Source organism: Helicoverpa armigera, chromosome 29 (assembly GCF_030705265.1).
Source record: "Helicoverpa armigera isolate CAAS_96S chromosome 29, ASM3070526v1, whole genome shotgun sequence".
NCBI classification, from domain to species: Eukaryota; Metazoa; Arthropoda; class Insecta; order Lepidoptera; family Noctuidae; genus Helicoverpa; species Helicoverpa armigera.
The window spans coordinates 618267-637117 of NC_087148.1; the positions used below are offsets into that span (position 1 = coordinate 618267).

Genomic DNA, 18851 nt, shown 5'->3' on the forward strand with positions numbered 1-18851 from the left:
TAACTCTATTTCTGTACCAAATTTTATCAAAGTCAGTTCAGTGGTTTAAACGTGAAAGCGTAACATACACACAGACAGACAGACAGAGTTACATCCGCATTTATAATATTAGTAGGGATGTTAGTAGGGATTATAAAACTGAAGAGTTTGTTTGTGCCATAAAGGCTCCGAAACTACTGAACCGATTTGAAAAATTCTTCACTGTTGGAAAGCTACACTCTTGCCGAATAACATAGGCTATATTTTATCCCGGTACAGGCAGTAGTTTCTACGGGACGCCGGTGAAATCGCGGGAAAACGGCTATCTCTTCTAAATCGTTCTGCTGTAGTTTAAGCATGTAAGACTATTTATATAAGTATAAGATTAGGTAGATTGAGATAATTCTTACTTCGTACACAATTAATTAATCATCCTTTCAAAGAAAAAATTGAGAGAAAATGATAACAATAGTATATTTTTCTAGATATAAAACAAAAGAAAACTAGCACATTCTTGTGTCTCTTTCTTCTATGTACGTTTTTTTGTAACGTTAGTCACGGCTAGCGCTCAGCAATTCTGTTGATAAAAGCAATTGGTTTTAGCCTGGTAACTTAGTTATAATGCTAATGTTTATTTTGTAGGCGTTTAGATGTATTATAACAAAGTGTTTTATAAAGTAAAAGTAGTCTTCTAAAACGCACGCAGTGTATTTAACCAAGGGGTATCGGGTTGCCCGGGTAAGTGGGTTGAGGAGGTCAGATAGGCAGTCGCTCCTTGTGACACACTGGTACTCAGCTGCATCTGGTTAGACTGGAAGCCGACCCCAACATAGTTGAGAAAAGGCTCGGAGGATGGTATTTAAAAAAAACCGCGCAAAAATTTTCTACTGTAACGATTTTTGAAAATATCTACCAGTTACTTCCAGCAGTTAGTCAGTGGGAACTACTTTACGCACCTGGATAAAAAGTAGCATACAGCCTTCCTCGATAAATGGGCTATCTAACAATGTAAGAATGCAGGAAATCGGTCGAGTAGTTCCTGAGATTAACGCGTTCAAACAAACTTATCATCTTTATAATATTAGTAAGATAAGATGGGCAAAAAATTATCTAGTAGTAGGCCTACGTAGGTACGTAATAATTTGACCTTTAAAAGCTTTGAGTACTTCAATCTTAATATTTAGCAAGCGAAATAATATTTATAGTAGGTATTGGTCAATAAGCACGGCCTTCGTTTTAATGGTGGATGACGAAAGCGATACCTCTCTTCGCGCAGTCGGTTAGCTAAACATTGCTCAGTTGTTAGTAATTATGATGGTTAGCTTGGCTGTGTGGTGAAAGTCGCGGGTTTGATTCCTGTGCACATGGAAATTATTAAAATTAGATTCTTGAAGTGTATGTTTGTTAAAACGCTCTGATCTCAGGAACTACTGGACCGATTTGAAAAAAAAAATCTTGCAGTGTTAGATAGCCTATTTATTGAGGAAGGCTATAGGTGATTTTTACCCGGGTGCGCGGAGTAGTTCCCAAGAGCCGCGGGTAAAACCTTCGGTGGATGTTAGTTAAGTTCAATTACGAAATGATATATTTAAATACAGGTATATACATATGTATAATGTGTACATATGTTTAGAACAAATAGATACTTAAAACATAACGGAAATTGACATAGAATCGACCTTCAAAAATGTCTGTTTTACTATACTATGTCGCAACGACTAACCACGACTTTACACGAGTAGATAAATTATATCTACATATGTAAAAACTTTCCTCATAAATTCTTCTATGTATAAGTGAAAATCGTATGAAAATCCGGTCAGTAGTTATTGAGTATTTTAGCCAACAGTCAGCCGGCATAGAACTTGGTTTAATATGTACGGTTTCATTCGTGTTCCGTGAAAAAACCTTCCCTCACCCAGAAAAAAAATTGTCCATGTCACTTAAGAATCATCCTCTGAGCCTTTTTCCCAACTATGTTGGGGTCGGCTTCCATTCTAGCCGGATGCAGCTGAGTACCAGTGTGCCACAAGGCGACTGCCCTATCTGACCTCCTCAACCCAGTTACCCGGGCAACCCAATACCCCTTGGTTAGACTAGCGGTACAGTATATCACTCAGGAATACTGTACCGTATTAGCTGTAGCTATATAAAGTTATATAACAAGTTTATACGCTTAAATACGATTACAAAATGTTCATTATTTAACTACATTAAACGTGTGGTTAAATAAAATACCGCATCGAATTGTATAGGTTTGGCTACACATATAATACACATTTACTAAGAATTTGAACAGTTTGTCAATGTGAACAAATAAACTTTGGACAACTGTATAAATATTACGATATAATATCTTTACTAATATAAGAGGAGTTTTTTTTTTCTTGGTATTCTAAGGGCTCCGAAACTGAACCGATTTGAAAAATTCTTTCACTGTTGGAAAGCTACACTCTTCCCGAGTAACATAGGCTATATTTTATCCCGGTACGGGCAGTAGTTCCCACGGGATGCGGGTGAAACCGCGGGAAAACGACTAGTAAGTAGTATATTTTATCCTGGTACCATGGCAAACTAGAACTTAATCTAAGTAGTTAGTTAATAAGTAGTTTGATATATATTTTTTTAATATAATTGTGTTGGGACGCGTTTCTATTTTTGGTTTTTATATAATTCAGTTGTTATTTCTAATATTGCCTAAGTACTCATTCATGTTCTAGTTTGTCTACTATCATTTATTTTGTGAATGTTTTTTAACCTACAATTGGCGACTGTGTAAGTCCTAGTCATAACAGTAACTGTATTTTAAGCTTTTCCTACACAGAAGCTGTTTGTAAACCTTTAATAAATAAATAAATAAAATAAGGTCACAGTTGAAACCGCAGGAAACAGTTAGTCATAGTTTGTATACAAAATAGGTTAAATATTAACATTCCGATCATTTAGCAGTTTAATTCATTTGTGGTTAGGATTTAAATGAATCATTAGTATAGAGGAAAAACTGACGATGAACTACTAATACCTACTGGAAGTTTAAGTACCTAAAATATCTGGAAGTAGGTATAGGTATTAGGTATACTATTTATAATTAAACCAGCGGTTTTCCTGAAATTCCACTCGCGACCCGTGGGAACTACTGCCCGTACAAAGATAAATATTATATCCTACTTCCTACTAATATTATAAATCCTACTATCCTACTAATATTATAAATGTCAATGTTTGTGAGAATATATGGATGATTGTTTGTTATTCTTTCACGCAAAAACGGTTGGACCGATTTAGTTAAATTCAATTCGTCTTAACATACAGGCTTTTTATCAACGCGGAACTTACTCGGGAAAAGTGTAGCTTTACAACAGTGAAAGAATTTTCAAATCGGTTCAGTAGTTTCGAAGCCTTTAGGGTACAAACAAAAAAGTGTTTCCCTCTTTATTATATTAGTATAGATTCAAACCGAAAATAGTGTAAAATTACTAGTGTTTTATCCAATTTGACCGTGAAATTACCAACTGTTCACGCTTTACTCAATCCGTCCACAGAAAACAAATATTTCGCCACATGGTGTATAATCTATTTACTTTAATAGCAAAAAGTCGTAGGTCAGATCAATTGACCTCCGCCTATTTTATAGAAAAAAATATTCTAAGACAATGCCATAGAAAACCTTTGATTTATAGTAAAAAATAACAGGGTCAATTACCTGTGTATAAGAGGAATCGTTGAAGAGCTCATCATCTCCCGAGCCTTTTCCCAACTATGTTGGGGTCGGCTTCCAGTCTAACCGGCTGCAGCTGAGTACCTGTGTGCCACAAGGAGCGACTGCCTATCTGATCTCCTCAACCCAGTTACCCGTGCAATCCAATACCCTATGGTAAGACTGGTGTCAGGATTACTGGCTTCTGACTACCCGTAACGACTGCCAAAGATGTTCAAATGATGATTGAAACTAATGATTTAAAACAGCCCAGTCTTCTTATAAAGTCGGTTATAAGGAAGTCGAAGTCACTTCGTGTGTTAAACTCAATCAAATTGCTATTGTTTTCAGTTCCTGCAATCGGTAGAGTCTTCACAATTGATATATTGTTCGGTCATTGTTTCCTTTGACTGGGAGTTTCGAAGAAATGTGTCATTCATAAGCTTACAAAGTACTTTTGTGGGGGGCAAGATAATTCAGATAAGATAGAAAGTCATTTATTCAAAGTAGGCTGAAAATCAGCACTTTTTAAAGGTCAAGTTTGCAAAAGACAGCCTCAAAAACGGCCGCCCGATTTCCTATGTGTTATTGCTCGGAAGAAGAAGTGGTGGAACAAACTCCCCAGCAACACAATTCTGTCTTTATGGTTTGAAGAACCGTCGATACTATTGGCGTTGACTGGTAGATTTCAAGAAAAGTGTCTAACTATTATTAGGTTAGCTTCCAGTCTTAAGTGGATGTAGCTGAGAACCAGAATTTTACATGGATCGACTGCCTATTTGATGTTCTTAACTCAGTTACCTGGTCAACACGATTCCCCCTAGCAAGACTTTCTGGTTTCTGATTCCCGTAACTACTGTACACTCTCTATTCCTTCACTCTAATAGCGCGATGGGACGGCAATCCGACACGACCGGAAAGAGATCAGGCGCAAGATCTATACACGGGTGTATCAATCACCAACTTCCAGGCTCCGGGCTGCTTTGTGAGTCTTCTAAAACCCACAAAGCGATTCCGGCCCGACTCGGGAATCGAACCCGGGACCTCGTGCTCAGCAGCCGCTCTTGCGACAGCTAGACCAACAAGGCAGTGCAAACAATTTACAAAATGTATAGATGCCTACTATTATAGTAAGCGTATATTAACATTACACAATTCGGTATTACAGTCGGTATAATAGCGACCAGTGAATCGAGTAAGCGTTGCGCACTCCAATATCAGACGGATTTGAGGCTAAGCGTTGTACTTTAGATTGGGAGTTGGTTCCGTATATATATATATATGGCCTTATTACAAAAATTTAAACATCGGTTTTACACTTGTCTAAAAAAATTGTGGCTGCAAAATGAACCATATGTCAACGTCATAATCTGTCATTTTTTTAGACAAGACTTAAACTGACGTTTAAAAGTTTTTGTGGTATGACGGTTATTGTGTACGGGTATGGACGACCTCGATGGCGCAATGGTCACCATGCCGGACTGCCGAACCTGGGGTCCCGGGTTCGATTCCCGGTTCGGTCGACATTTGTGTGATGAGCATGCTTGTTGGCCGTGGTCTGGGTGTTACAATATGTATTTATAAATATGTATATATGTAGCTATATGTAGTTTATCTGTTGCGTTAGCACCCATAACACAAGTTAATTAATAACTTACCATGGGGTTAACCAACCGTGTGTGAAAAGGTGTCCCGACATTATTATTATTATATTGTTTAAAGAGTAGTTTAATATGTCATAAATCTTTCTCGTTGTTAGGGGCTAAGTAGAGTTTTGGAAAAGGATATGGTTCCGTACAGACGTTGTAAAAATATATTTCAGTAAATCATATCATCATCATCATTATATCAGCCTATCGCAGTCCACTGCTGGACATAGGCCTCTCCAAGTGCACGCCACTGAGTAAATCATATGACCTGTGTCTACTGTGTTTTTGGTTGTTTGTCCGTTGTTTTAGTAGCTTTAATATTTTTTTTTGTAATAAATGCTAATTTAATTTGCTCATTATTGTATAACCCGGAAAAGGTTTATGTATATTTCATGTTTTTTTGCTGAAACGTATGAAATATCAACATTTGTTTTCGTTAAAGTGCTATAATCAATTGCCAGGTTTTGATATATTTGTAAAAAAAATAGGTTTGTTTCTAGGTTCAAGAGACATATTTAAAGTTGCCATTTTCCAATACTTAAATGTTTTCTATTTTTCTATCAACTTATAGGGTAAAACACGTAATTTTAATGATACCTATTTAAGAAATAATGGACGATCTTTATATATTACCATACAACCGTGTAATTATAGACACGGACCCAATAATTATGGTTTGCTACAAGTAATTATCTTGCTATACTGTATTTATAGTTTAATTCATATTGTTTATGATTTAAAATTGAAGTCATCTTCACTATGTAAAACAGTTTACATTTTATCTCATCATCTGGATAGCCTTTTCATTTTCTCAACTATGTTGGGGTCGGCTTCCAGTCTAAACGGATGCAGCTGAGTACCAGTGTACCACAAGGAGCAACTGCCTATATGATCTCCTCAACCCAGTTGCACGGACAACCCAATACCTTTTGGTTAGACTGGTGTCAGACTTACTGGCTTCTGACTACCCGTTGTCCAAATGTCAGCCGGGACCTACAGTTTACGTGCCCTCCGAAACACGGTCATTGGTATCCAAGATATTATTATACTTAGAAAGTACATAAGATTAGTTTTAGGTGTTTATTTATGTAAATATGTATATATATTTGTGAATTTTTAAAGAAAGTACATACAAACTTAGTTCATATATCATCTCAAGTTCATTAAATCAGCGAAAATAAACGAACATATTTGCACGTCTCGGTTTCCGCGTCACTTAAAACAAACTGCGGAACTCTAAAAAAAACAACAGAATAACGTAAAATGTAACGTTTCGAGTGGCGGCGGCCAGTCACTCACGCGCATTCGGCCGCGTCATGCCGTGCTCCAATCGCGAACAATTCCAAATTTGAAATTTTCGGAAAGTATTTTAGTTTTTCGCTCATTTTCACAATGGCCATGCGATCGATCGGACGTATGGTTGAATATGTGAAGTGTAACCGAAAGATAAGTGAGTTTTTTTTGCAGTTTTATGCATTAAGTGCAGTTTAGCGAATTTCCCTTTGTTTTAGAAGTTGCGTGTTGCCTAAATATTGAGTAATCGCGCGACCTTTTGGTAATAGTTGTAATGTGTGCATTCTAACGGTGTTCGGAGTGAAAATTTCACTAATTTGTGTTCAACCTTCAGATGTAATCGTAATGATTAAGAAATCTGTTGGAGTTTTTTTTCTTTGTTTGGCGATTTGGTTTGCAATTAGTGGTCAATGTTTCGCTTAAGTTGCGAGTTTTTACAACAAACTGTGACCTACTTTTGGTTAAAGATTACTTGGTTTAGTAAGGATTTGTAAATATATTTTATACCACGTATTTTAGAGGATTTATTCAGCTTTTTATCGATATGACTTTCATTGAAATCTGTTAAGTAATTTCTGAGTTATCTGCATTTTTATAACATGAAACTTTCTTTTCGCAATAGTCTTATTCAATTTTTTTACTAAGCTATCAAGTCATCTTTATATCGGTGTACAATTGCGAATTTTTGCCTGATATAATACACAGTTGAATTGCTAACCTCCTCCTTTATTGAAGTTGGTTGAAAATGAGTGGTATCCCGATTTAGACTATCACCAAGAACAGGTTTCAATTGAGTTCAAACAACTTGTTGGCCGTTAAGTTTTGTGTTAATCTTATACTGGTTTTAGTACTGACAAATCGAGTTTTTCTCTGCAGTAGGTATGCAGTTATTATTTACTTTAATAATGTCTCTAAAGTTACCAAATTACGTCTGCACTGTTCAGACGTTTTGCGAAAGCGTGACTCGAAGTTTCGCGTCTGTAATATTAGAAAATTTTGTCTTTATAAAGTTCTTTCAACTAAAAAATGAAATATTTCGACCATATTTGACCAAGCCAGTAAGTCTGTCACCAGTCTAACCAAGGGGTATTGGGTTGCCCGGGTAACTGGGTTGAGGAGGTTAGATAGGGCAGTCGCTCCTTGTAAAGCACTGGTATTCAGCTACATTCGGTTAGACTGGAAGCCGACCCCAACATAGAAAAAGTTGGGAAAAAGGCTCGGATGATGATGATTTGACCAACCCAAAGATTGGTAAAGGCATGTTAAAGAGAAGGTTTGAAACGCATGCTACAAAGAGTGTGTTAAGTATGAATGTGGACGATGGAGAGGCAGAGGTAGGCCGAGGAAAAGATGGATTGATTGCCTGAAAGATGACATGAATAAGAAGGGAGTGGATGTAAGTATGACGGCTGACAAAGAGGAATGGAAGCGGAAAACATATTGCGGTCACTGTAAATAACTTGGGAACAGGGCAGGAAGAAGATGATTTCAATCCTTAATGACCTGTTTCATCATTCATCTCCCTAGCCTTTTCCCAAATATGTTGGGATCGGCTTCCAGTCTAACCGCATGCAGCTGAGTACCAGTGTGCCACAAGGAGCGACTGCCTATCTGATCTCCTCAACCCAGTTACCCGGGCAACCCGATACCCCTTAGTAAGACTCTTCAAACCTTCTTTCTACTATTGGACACTGCAATCATTCATACTTCATAATTTTTTGTATGAATATAGTCTTTATAACCTAGATTGAGAATATTTCCGCTCAAATTCGCGCTCAGAAAGTAAAAGGCATATAAGTTAGAACAAGCGCGGCCAAGCGTGAATCCTAAGTTAATAGCAAAAAGTATAGAAGTAACGTTACTGAAATACTTAGATTGCAACAGTAACATAGCTTGAGAGCTATATTTAGACTTAATGTTTTTATTTCGTAATGTTCTTAATAAATAAGGCTCAAGTAGTGCGAAGAATTTTTGAGAGTTGAAAAGGGGATCTAATTAAGGGACCTTGCATTGGACGTAAGTTACAATTTTATGGAGTATTTTTTACACGAAAAATGCATGTAAGATATCTTGTTAAGGTCCTTCAAAATCAGACTTTTATAAGTGCAGAAAGCAGAGTTATCAAAATTCAGGTCAGGTTTGTTAACATTTTAACTTGGAAACTTTGTTTAAAAGCATTCTTAAGGTCCCGTTTGAGGTTGTATTTAAAATAAAATTGAGAAAGACTGTAGGCAAAAAATAAAACCTGATTAGCAGAAATTGTTGTAATAGTATATAGCATTTGTTCTTAAATAACAGAAGTTAGTAAATGTCATGAGGAAGATTTTGTTCATGAACATTAATGGATAGGGAAAAGGATGACCAAAGAAACTATGGATGGATTGTGTGAAAGACGGTATGGCTGAAAAGAATGTTACTTGTGAGATGACGGCAGACAGAAGAGTATGGAAGGAGAAAACATGCTGCGCCGACTACAAATAAAATTGGGATAAGGGCAGGAGGATGATTTTGACTTTGGTCCTATAATAAAAGTAGTTAAAAATGATGTGTTTTACGTATAATTTTATTTACTGTCGCATTCATTTTGTACGTTTTCAAAGTAGGTAATCGTGAGGTTTCAATTTAATATATATGTAAACTAAACAGCAAATACGCACGTAGTCTGATGGAAAAATTGTGGTCTTTCTTAGAAACTAGACTGGTATGACATGTTCCGTAGACGTTGTTTGTAAAAACGTGATTTGTGTGATAGATGTGTTTATTTGCTATTTCTGTGTCCGAATACTTATTATATTATAATAAATGTTAGCAATGTTTTGACAAAATTTACCAAGTACCTACGAAAGATTCTTAAAAACAGGTTTTTTTTTATGGGAGCCGACTCTGATATTAATTTCATTCTAGTGTTGCATTTGTTGTTATATTAAATTGCAAATAGAAATAGATACACTGATACATTGTCTGTGAAAATCAAAGTTCTCCAACTATTACAGTTCGACGGTTCATGAGATACAGAAGCATTGCGAAGTCTTATTACGGAACCCTCAAAGGTAAAAACAGACTTTTTATATAAAAAAATCCTTTTCCCAAAAAAGAGAGGTTTTTCAATTCGAATTATATTTTGAGTAATACTTGTCATAGGTCTGTTTTCTTCTGTTATGTCAACATTTTAAGCATTTGGATGACGTTTGACAATCTTTAACCTATAAAAGAAAAAGTTATTCGAAGAAAAGTGCACATACATAACAGAATTTCTCCAAACACACCATAATAGACATTTCTGCTTTAAATCTCAAAATTTTCACTTAACATTATTTACGCAATACATAACGATGTGCTTAGTTTAACTTAAACTAATTAATTTAACCATTACCGTAATTGTTTTATTGTGTAACTCTAATTACGGAAGTTCAGTCAGTTATTAACTTTTATTTTTAACTTTTAACCATGTAAGTTAGATTGCCTATTTTTAGATTGTTGTCAATTCATTGCCAAAGTTTTCTAATTGGATCACTTTATTGTGTCCCATTGGAATTACTTCGCGCACATGGGTAAAAAGTAGCCTTCCTCGAAAATCTTACAAGTACTTAGTTCTTGAAACAAACACACGAGTCTCTTCAGTGTTACAAACGCCAGCAGGTCAACCCTAACTGTCAATCGAACATTAACCTTCCACTATTGTGATAAGGTTGAAAATCGAATGAAAAAATGTGGCAGATTGAGATAGGTTGATTTGCTGTCGTCTGTACATTACTAAATCATCAATAAATCTATTACCTTCATATTATGTAATATCACTTAAAATTTTATGACCGTTCGAAATCCTCACTTCGCCACATCTCTCTCTGTCTATTCGTAAATTACTCAAAAACTACCAAACATATTTTCACACATTTTCCACTAATAGACACATCAATTCATGAGGAAGGTTCTAGCATCTAACTAAATCATTTAGCCTGGCAGTTCAAGGTTACTTCTCTAAACAGTGTCAATGTTAAAACTATAACTGGCCCAGTTGACCAGGCCATGGTAGTGATTACCACTAGATGCATCGATAAAAACTATTGTCTGCCCGAATTCACAATGACTGCCGTGGTGACGGTCCGATGGTTTAACGTCCTGTGGCTTTTTGCAGTGAAAAAGTCATCAACTGGCTTTGATAATAGTACCTACACTAAACTCATCATCATCATCTCCCGAGCCTTTTCCAACTATGTTGGGGTCGGCTTCCAGTCAACGCAGCTGAGTAACAGTGTGCCACAAGGAGCGTCTGCCTATTTGACCTCCTCAACCCAGTTAGGTACCTGGGATACCCCTTAGTTAGACTGGTATTAGTATAATGGTATACTAAACTAATCACGATAAATTGGAGGGTTCTTGCTGTCATTTGAACATCTTTGGCAGTCGTTACGAGTAGTCAGAAGCCAGAAAGACTGACGACCAGTATTACTAATGTGGTTTGCCCGGGTAACTGGGTTGAGGAGGTCATATAGGCAGTCGCTCCTTGTAAAACACTGGTACTCAGCTGCATCCGGTTACACTGGAAGCCGACCCCAACATAGTTGTACTAAGGCTAGGCAGACGTTCGAAATGAAATGAGGTATCGTACATTAAAAAAAGGTATTGAAGGGTGGGCGTTTTAGGGGCTGTCTTATGTCAATTCCTGACGTTCAAAAAGTGCTGTCTTGCAGCCAAGTTTGAATAAATGATTTTTGATTTAATTTGTTTCAAATCGGTCCAATAGTTTTTGAGATTGGTTCCTTCAAACAAGAAAACTCTTCAGCTTTATAATGATGTCCTACAAGTACAACATGTCATCATACCTCCTTAGGTACCTACTTACGTCACAACGTTTCGTTCTTGACCGTTTTCGATTACAAATGACGTAACTAAGTAGTCCAGCCCAAATGATAATGTTGCTATTATTAAATATGAATTTTGTCAATTTCTCTTTTTTTGTAGTTGCAACATTATGGGCTGTGGTTTTAGTAGTTAGGTTGGATAATATGGTTTAGATTTCAATGTAGATCAGAGATAGTTTAAATTATAAATATGCAAGTCATTACTTTTATCAAATAAGTTTGCAGCTCTGAATTCGGCCATTTTAAACTGCATAAGCGCAGTAGTGTTTTGTCTATACACTAACTGTTTTCCCGTGGTTTCACCCGCGTCCCGTGGGAACTACTGTCCGTACCGGGATAAAACATAGCCTTTGTTACTCGGGAAGAGTGTAGCTTTCCAACAGTGAGAGAATTTTTCAAAGTTCCAGAGCCTATCCGATTGAAACAAACAATTTTTTTTGTTCTTTTCATATTAGTATAGATTATTAAGCATTATGTATTGAATAACCTTAATTCTTTTATAAATACTAGGCCCATTGTCTAAGGACTGACATATCAATATATGACAAGTTATCTGCCTACCTCCTTGAGTATAACCGTGAATATATAGCTACAAACCTGTCTAAGTACACGCTAAGTTCTTACTTGGTAACTTGGAAATCTAGGGCATTCATTAGATCCCATTCACTAGGCTTAGGGCTGTCACATTCATTCAAATAGTTAAGTTATTAAGTACAAACTTATTTGACGAAAGCTCTGACTTTGGGCAACTCTTACTAGAAAGGTATATTTACTTACAATTTATTTTGAAGAACTATGTAAACTTGAATCATCTGCTTAGCCGTTTCCCAACTATGTTGGGGTCGGCTTCCAGTCTAACTGGATGCAGCTGAGTACCAGTGTGCCACATGGAGCGACTGCCTATCTGTCCTAGCTACGTGGGCAACTTGATACCCTTTGGTAAGACTGGTTGTCAGACTTTCTGGCTTCTGATTACCCGTAACGACTGTCAAAGATGTTCAGATGACAGCCGGGACCCACCAATATAACGTGCCTCCCGAAACACAGACGAACTCATTATGAGTAACTCATCCTTGGTCTCAAAGTGCTAAGCATTAATTTAGTGCGTGCTTAACCTTATGATCCATCGACCCGTGTGGCTTATGCTTAGCCGAGAACCCCACTATAATTTAAGCATACTTATCTATGCTATATTTTTGTTTGCATTGTTTAAAAATTATTTGACTGCTCAAAAGCTACACTCTTCCCGAGTAACATGGGCTATATTTTATCCCGGTACGGGCGGTAGTTACCACGGGATGCAGGTGAAACCGCCCGAATACGGCTTTAAGAACTAAAATTGACTCTTTTAACAGTCATCTTTGACAGCCCTACAAGAAAACTGAACATACCTTCTACGTAGTTTGCGTAAACGCTTACCTTCACGCCGATTAGCTCGCAGTGGGTCAGCAGCCTGCATTGTAGATTGTACTCTAGTTAATGTACGCTGTTTGTTGTTTGTAGGTGCTGCTGTTAATTATTATAATTAGTAGGTATAGGTGGGTTGTGAATGAAAGCGGGTGGGGTATGGTTGTGTGTGTAAATCATCATCATCCTCCGAGCCTTTTTCCCAACTATGTTGGGGTCGGCTAGGTGCATACATATTGTCTTCGATATAAGTAAGCTCGGGAGTTGAAAAGCCTAGTCATACGATTTACGACTATACATACAAACTCAATAGCTTTACTATTATAATAGATACTTCATTTGGTTACACATTTACCTAAAGGTTGTAGGACTTAACATAGCAGGCAACAGAGTAAACAAATACCCAAACAAATGTTTTATTTTTCTTATTGTGTATCTTTGTGGTGTCTTTTTGTTTGTCTTAATAAATGTTTTATCTATCTATCTATCAAACTACTGCTTAAACAAATGTTTCAATTGATTTGACTGTATTTAAATTAATTTATAGATTTATTTTAAATAAATAAATAATACATCTTTATTGATATAACGGAGTACAGATTGTAGCTTAACGTCACACATTAACAAAATGGGTAGATCCAAATATTATAACTACCAAGTGGGTGATGTGCTGTTCTCCTTGCTAGGCTATTAAATAGTCTGTGTTAAGGAGATTTTCAAAATTAAGTTCCCAAAAAACAGGGACAAGTATCAATATTTTTATCCCTCTTAAGACACCAAACCAATCAGACCATACCAACTTAATATAACTACCAGCAAAAATGAACATCAATACCAAAACAAGGCACTGCATCAAGGAAGACACGACGGCATGAAATTGGATCGTATTTTGAAAACAAGCCGCCATTTTGAAAACATCGACCATCCTTGTTTGACGGTATGTTGTCACATGATGTTGATACTTGACTCGTAATCTGAACCGAGTTAAACCATTATTAACTGTTAGTGAACCAGGGGTATTCATCCATCATCATCCTCCGAGCCTTTTTCCCAACTATGTTGGGGTCGGCTTCCAGTCTAACCGGATGCAGCTGAGTACCAGTGCTTTACAAGGAGCGACTGACCTATCTGACCCCCTCAACCCGGTTACCCGGGCAACCCAATACCCCTTGGTTAGACTGGTGTTAGATTGACGGGCTTCTGACTACCCGTACCGATATGTATGTCTTTTAACTTAATGTGGCAACCTTTCTAATCTCCTATGAATTATATTATTCTTACTTATAAGGATGTTTGACCCAGTTTTGATCTTGTCCAAAGGGAACTACTTCCCGCAACCGGATAAAAATTAGCCTATGCTCTTTCTTGATAAATGGACTATCTATGACTAAAATATTTTTGCAAATCGGACTATTCGTTTCTAAGATAAGTACGTCTAATCAAACAAACTCTTCAGCTTTATAATATAAGCATTACATGCAAGAAAAGATTTTTTGAATGAAAATCAAATTTATCAAATTATCTGTGTTTACAAAAGCATGCAAAAAAAATCGCACAATCATCATAGCTCTACGCACGAGATCGTAATCCATCTGCGTGTCTATCACGCTTAATCTCGAAAACTGCTGGCCGTTCGAAAGTGACCCCCTTAAGACATTTCATAACGCTCAAATGTCATATTGTATAAGATGTCAAAACTATTACTGTAGTATGTGCATATATGAATGCGGTTTTATGATGATGAGTATTATTTTTATACTAGCTGTTTTCCTCGATTCCACTTGCGTCCTGAGGGACTATTTACCGCACCCGGACAAAAATTAGCCTATATCCTTTCTGAGCATCTGAGGTTCTAGCTAGACTAGCTGTGTACCAAGTTTTATTTAAATCGGTTCAGTAGTTTTGGCATGAAAGCCAAAACTTAATTTAGAAAAGTTATACATATATCGAACCCATATACTCATACTTGAGTCTAACACTTTAACGACAAGGCTCTTATCGTCCTCATCATAATCTATGCTTCTATACTAATATAATAAACAGGAATCATTTTTTTTGTTTGTACCCTAAAAGGCTCCGAAACTATAAAGAACCGATTTAAAAATTCTTTCACTTATTCTTCTTCTTTCGTATCGATGACATGTCATATAGTGAGTCTACACTATGTCAGCCTAATATGCCGCCACAGCGAGAGCACGGCCGGATGCGCTCATTAAGTCCTCCCGCGAGCAAGTTTCAGATATTCAGGATTCTTTCACTGTTGGAAAGCTACACTCTTCCCGAGTAACATAGGCTATATTTTATCCCGGTACAGGCAGTAGTTGCGGGTAAAACCGCGGGAAAACAACTAGTATTACATACTTAAGTGTTACTTATGTACACAAAGTTTTAAGCATCACATAAGTTATGTACAAACAATAAGTTATTTCGCATTCAAAGTCAATGTTTTGTTACTTAATATTTCTTATAACTGGACATACTTATAAATACTTATAAATGCTTAGCAACTCATTTTCTTTGCTATAAGGCTTTGGTACTATCGTTAGCGGAAAGCGATTTATTGAAAGAAACAAATATATAAGTCTACGCTACGCTTTTGTCCACCAATGACTGTGTTTCGGATGGCACGTTAAACTGTAGGTCCCGGCTGTCATTGAACATCCTTAGCAGTCGTAGGGTAGTCAGAAGCCAGTAAGCCTGACACCAGTCGCAATCTAACCAAGGGGTATTGGGTTGCCCGGGTAACTGCGTTGAGGTGGCCAGATTGGACCGGTTAGACTGGAAGCCGACCCCAACATAGTTGGGAAAAAAGGCTCGGAGGATGATGACGCTACGATTTTGACCGTGGTTAAATCTAAAACTGTTAATATCATTTTCACACGTAAATTCTTTACGAGTTTCCGTATGCGGTTTCACCCGTTTCCTGTAAGAACTTCTTTCCGGTCCCGGATAAAGCCTATACGTACCTAATTCTGACGTATTAGCTATATATCTGCCAATTTAAGTTTCCTTAAAATCCATTCATTAGTTTTTGCGTGAAACAGGAATAAACATCCATATATCGTTAATCCATTCATACAAGTTTTCCCGTTTGTGATATTAGTAGGAAGGATAATACTCAATCCTTGACGAGTTTATTTATTATAATTCTAGTTTGTTTTAGTCGTGGTGGCCTAGTGGGTAAAGTACGAACCTCTCAAGTATGAGGATGTGGGTTCGATTCCAGGTCAGGCAAGTACCAATGCAACTTTGCTAAGTTTGCATGTAGGTCTACTTTCAAAGCATATTTTGGACACCAATGACGTGTTTCGGATGGCACGTTAAACTGTAGGTCCCGGCTGTCATTTAACATCCTTGGCAGTCGTTACGAGTAGTCAGACGCCTAAGTCTAAGCACAGGTCTAAGCAAGGTATATTAGGTTGCCCGGGTGGGTTGATTAGGTCAGATAGGCAGTCGCTCCTTGTAAAACACTGGTACTTAGCTGCATGCGATTACACTGGAAGCCGACCCCAACATAGTTGGGAAAAGGCTTAGGAGAAGATGATGATGATTGTCAATATCTCCAACAATAAAATCGCTCTGTTATCCGCTGTCTATATGTATAGCCTCGGCCTTATAACCAATGTCTATACTTGCTCTTTAACCCGGAAGTGACGGAAATCAGCTAATCAAGACAAATTAGACAACAAATTATATTTTATTACATACACAAGGTCTTTATAATATTGTCGTACTGTTTTTTTGTATAAGTAGGCATTTGTTAGTAACATGCAAACAGAAATTGACTCTACATGCTTGTAATTTATCATCATCATCCCACATGCTTTTTTATTGATGACCCTACTATGTGCCAGCGGGGCCCAGCAGGGCCAAGGCCTGCCGGGGCTGCGGGATTGTTCGCTCGAGTTACCGCGGCCCTGGTACATAAAAGGCCTACGACGGAACACGACGGTTTTTAGTCAGTAAGAGTCTGACACTCCCTCACCGCTGCTAACCCACAGCGGGAGGGGTCATTTGATGATTTTAGACGTCGTTAAAAAAAAACCTGCTATGTGTAGCGGAAGAGAGTGTCAGACTGTTACTAACTAAAAAACCCACCATGTTCCTACAGGAGCCCGTAGTGTTACTTACATGAACAATCCCGCAGGCCCATATCATGAGAATTCATAGCTGCCTAGACTTGACCAATCTGTAGTAGTGTTATATTCGTACAATTACAGTGCTTCATGGTATCAGGTTCGATACGCGGATCGGACAGAAATATGTCCTGCACAGCTGGCTAATCTCCTTAGAGTATATCCTCTATCACAGTTTTTGAAATTCTGTTAAGTTGGAAATATAAAAAATCCTGCGGCATTGGATCATCAGGATTTAAGCTGATTAGGACCCCAGCCAAAGACAGAAACCTCACAATACGCGCCGTATCAAGGAGTACTGCCTTCTGAATCAGTCCCATGATCCAGCCGCCTAACGAGAGCCTCCTGAGGTGTTGGTCGAGGCTCTTGGCTATTAAACCATTGGCAGTAACGACAATCGGCACAATAACAGCTGGACGTCATTATTCCATGTTCCTTGATGATAAACCTGGTGTTCTCTTGTCTGCAGGGTTCGTGTTGGCTTCGGCAGTGGTGCTGCTGCTTCTGGGCATCATTTGTGCCATATTCTTCGGGTCTTGGGTGCGGCTGTTCATAGACCATGTGAGTATGAGAATAAACCTCTTTTCTATTAATTTTTATGTTAAAGTTTGTGAGGGTGCTTAATGTCTTCCAGATAAAAACTGCTGAAAAGATTTTAATGTAACTTAAACGTATACTGTTCGTACAGAAATATTTCTTGTTCTCTAATATTATAAAGAGCTCAGATCAAAAAACTTTGATCTGAGATAAATAGTATTTTTTGTTAGTTTTTGCCCTAAGTTTTGTTGCTTCGAAACAACTGCCGATTTAAAGAAAAATTTCACTGTTTGGAAGCTACACTATTACCGAGTGAAATAGGCTATATTTTATCCGGAGATGGATACATATTTTCCAGTGTAAAGACTTCTTTTTATTTCCGTAACATATAAGAACGTTTCAACAAAATTAGCTCAACAATTTTACAGTTATTAACTATTTGTTAGTCAAATTTCAAATAATTTATTTTGACTGTGCCTGCTTAAATAAACCAATCCTAACTACACCGACAAAAACGTACAAAGCTAACATAGCTATTTATACCAGCAAAAAGTAAATTAGGTACATACACTATACAAAAACTTAAATGTGGTTGAGTCATCATTGAAAGTCGTTTGCGTCATATTAGCGCATATTTTAATGGTTTTGAAACTAAATAATTATAAACACTTAAAATTCAGGCATTTAATAAGTTACTTGGGTTTTTTCAATGTTTTTGACCCCTGAAACTAATACAACTTTGTGCGAGAACTCATGCTAGCTATGGTCTCACAACGACGTGAACAATTTTGGTAAAATCCCGCCATAACAACTAAAAGTTCTTCTTTTTTAAGGTTTCGTACCCAAAGGGTGAAACGGTAAAACAGGACCCTATTGTTTTCGCTCCTCTGTTCGTCCGTCCGTCTGTCACCAGGCTGCATCTCATGAATCGTGATAGCTAGAGAGTTGAAATTTTCACAGATGATGTATTTTTGTTGCCGCTATAACAACAAATACTGAAATCTAGTATTTTGGGGGGCTTCCATACAACAAACGTAATTTTTTTTGCTTTTTTTGCTCTGGTAGGTATGGAACCCTTCGTGCGCTTAAATCGTTCCAATAGTTCCCGAATTTGAACTCAACAGTTTAATAATATTACTAACGATACCAACTAAAACGTAAACTCTTGATTTGTATCTTTACTTGCCACACTATTCCCCTAAATAATCCAAATAAATTCACAACAAACTCCCAGTATATTGACGTTCGAATTCAACCATGTCTGTTGCACTTATGTTGCAACTCCGTGAGA

At 37.3% G+C, this 18851-nt stretch overlaps 1 protein-coding gene across 2 annotated transcripts in view; it reads left to right on the forward strand.

Annotated features, from left to right (window-relative positions):
- The window catches only part of LOC110378493 (scavenger receptor class B member 1), an 86004-nt gene that overhangs the window by 39017 nt on the left and 28136 nt on the right, over window positions 1–18851 (forward strand). Inside the window, exons 1-2 of one of the 2 annotated variants that reach the window (XM_064042719.1) lie at window positions 6616–6775; window positions 17493–17584. In XM_064042719.1, coding sequence (XP_063898789.1) covers window positions 6718–6775; window positions 17493–17584 — 150 coding nt within the window. In that variant the 5' untranslated portion in view covers window positions 6616–6717. Of the gene's footprint in view, window positions 1–6615; window positions 6776–17492; window positions 17585–18851 lie in introns of those variants that run through there. The other variant, XM_064042718.1, reaches the window with a different exon arrangement.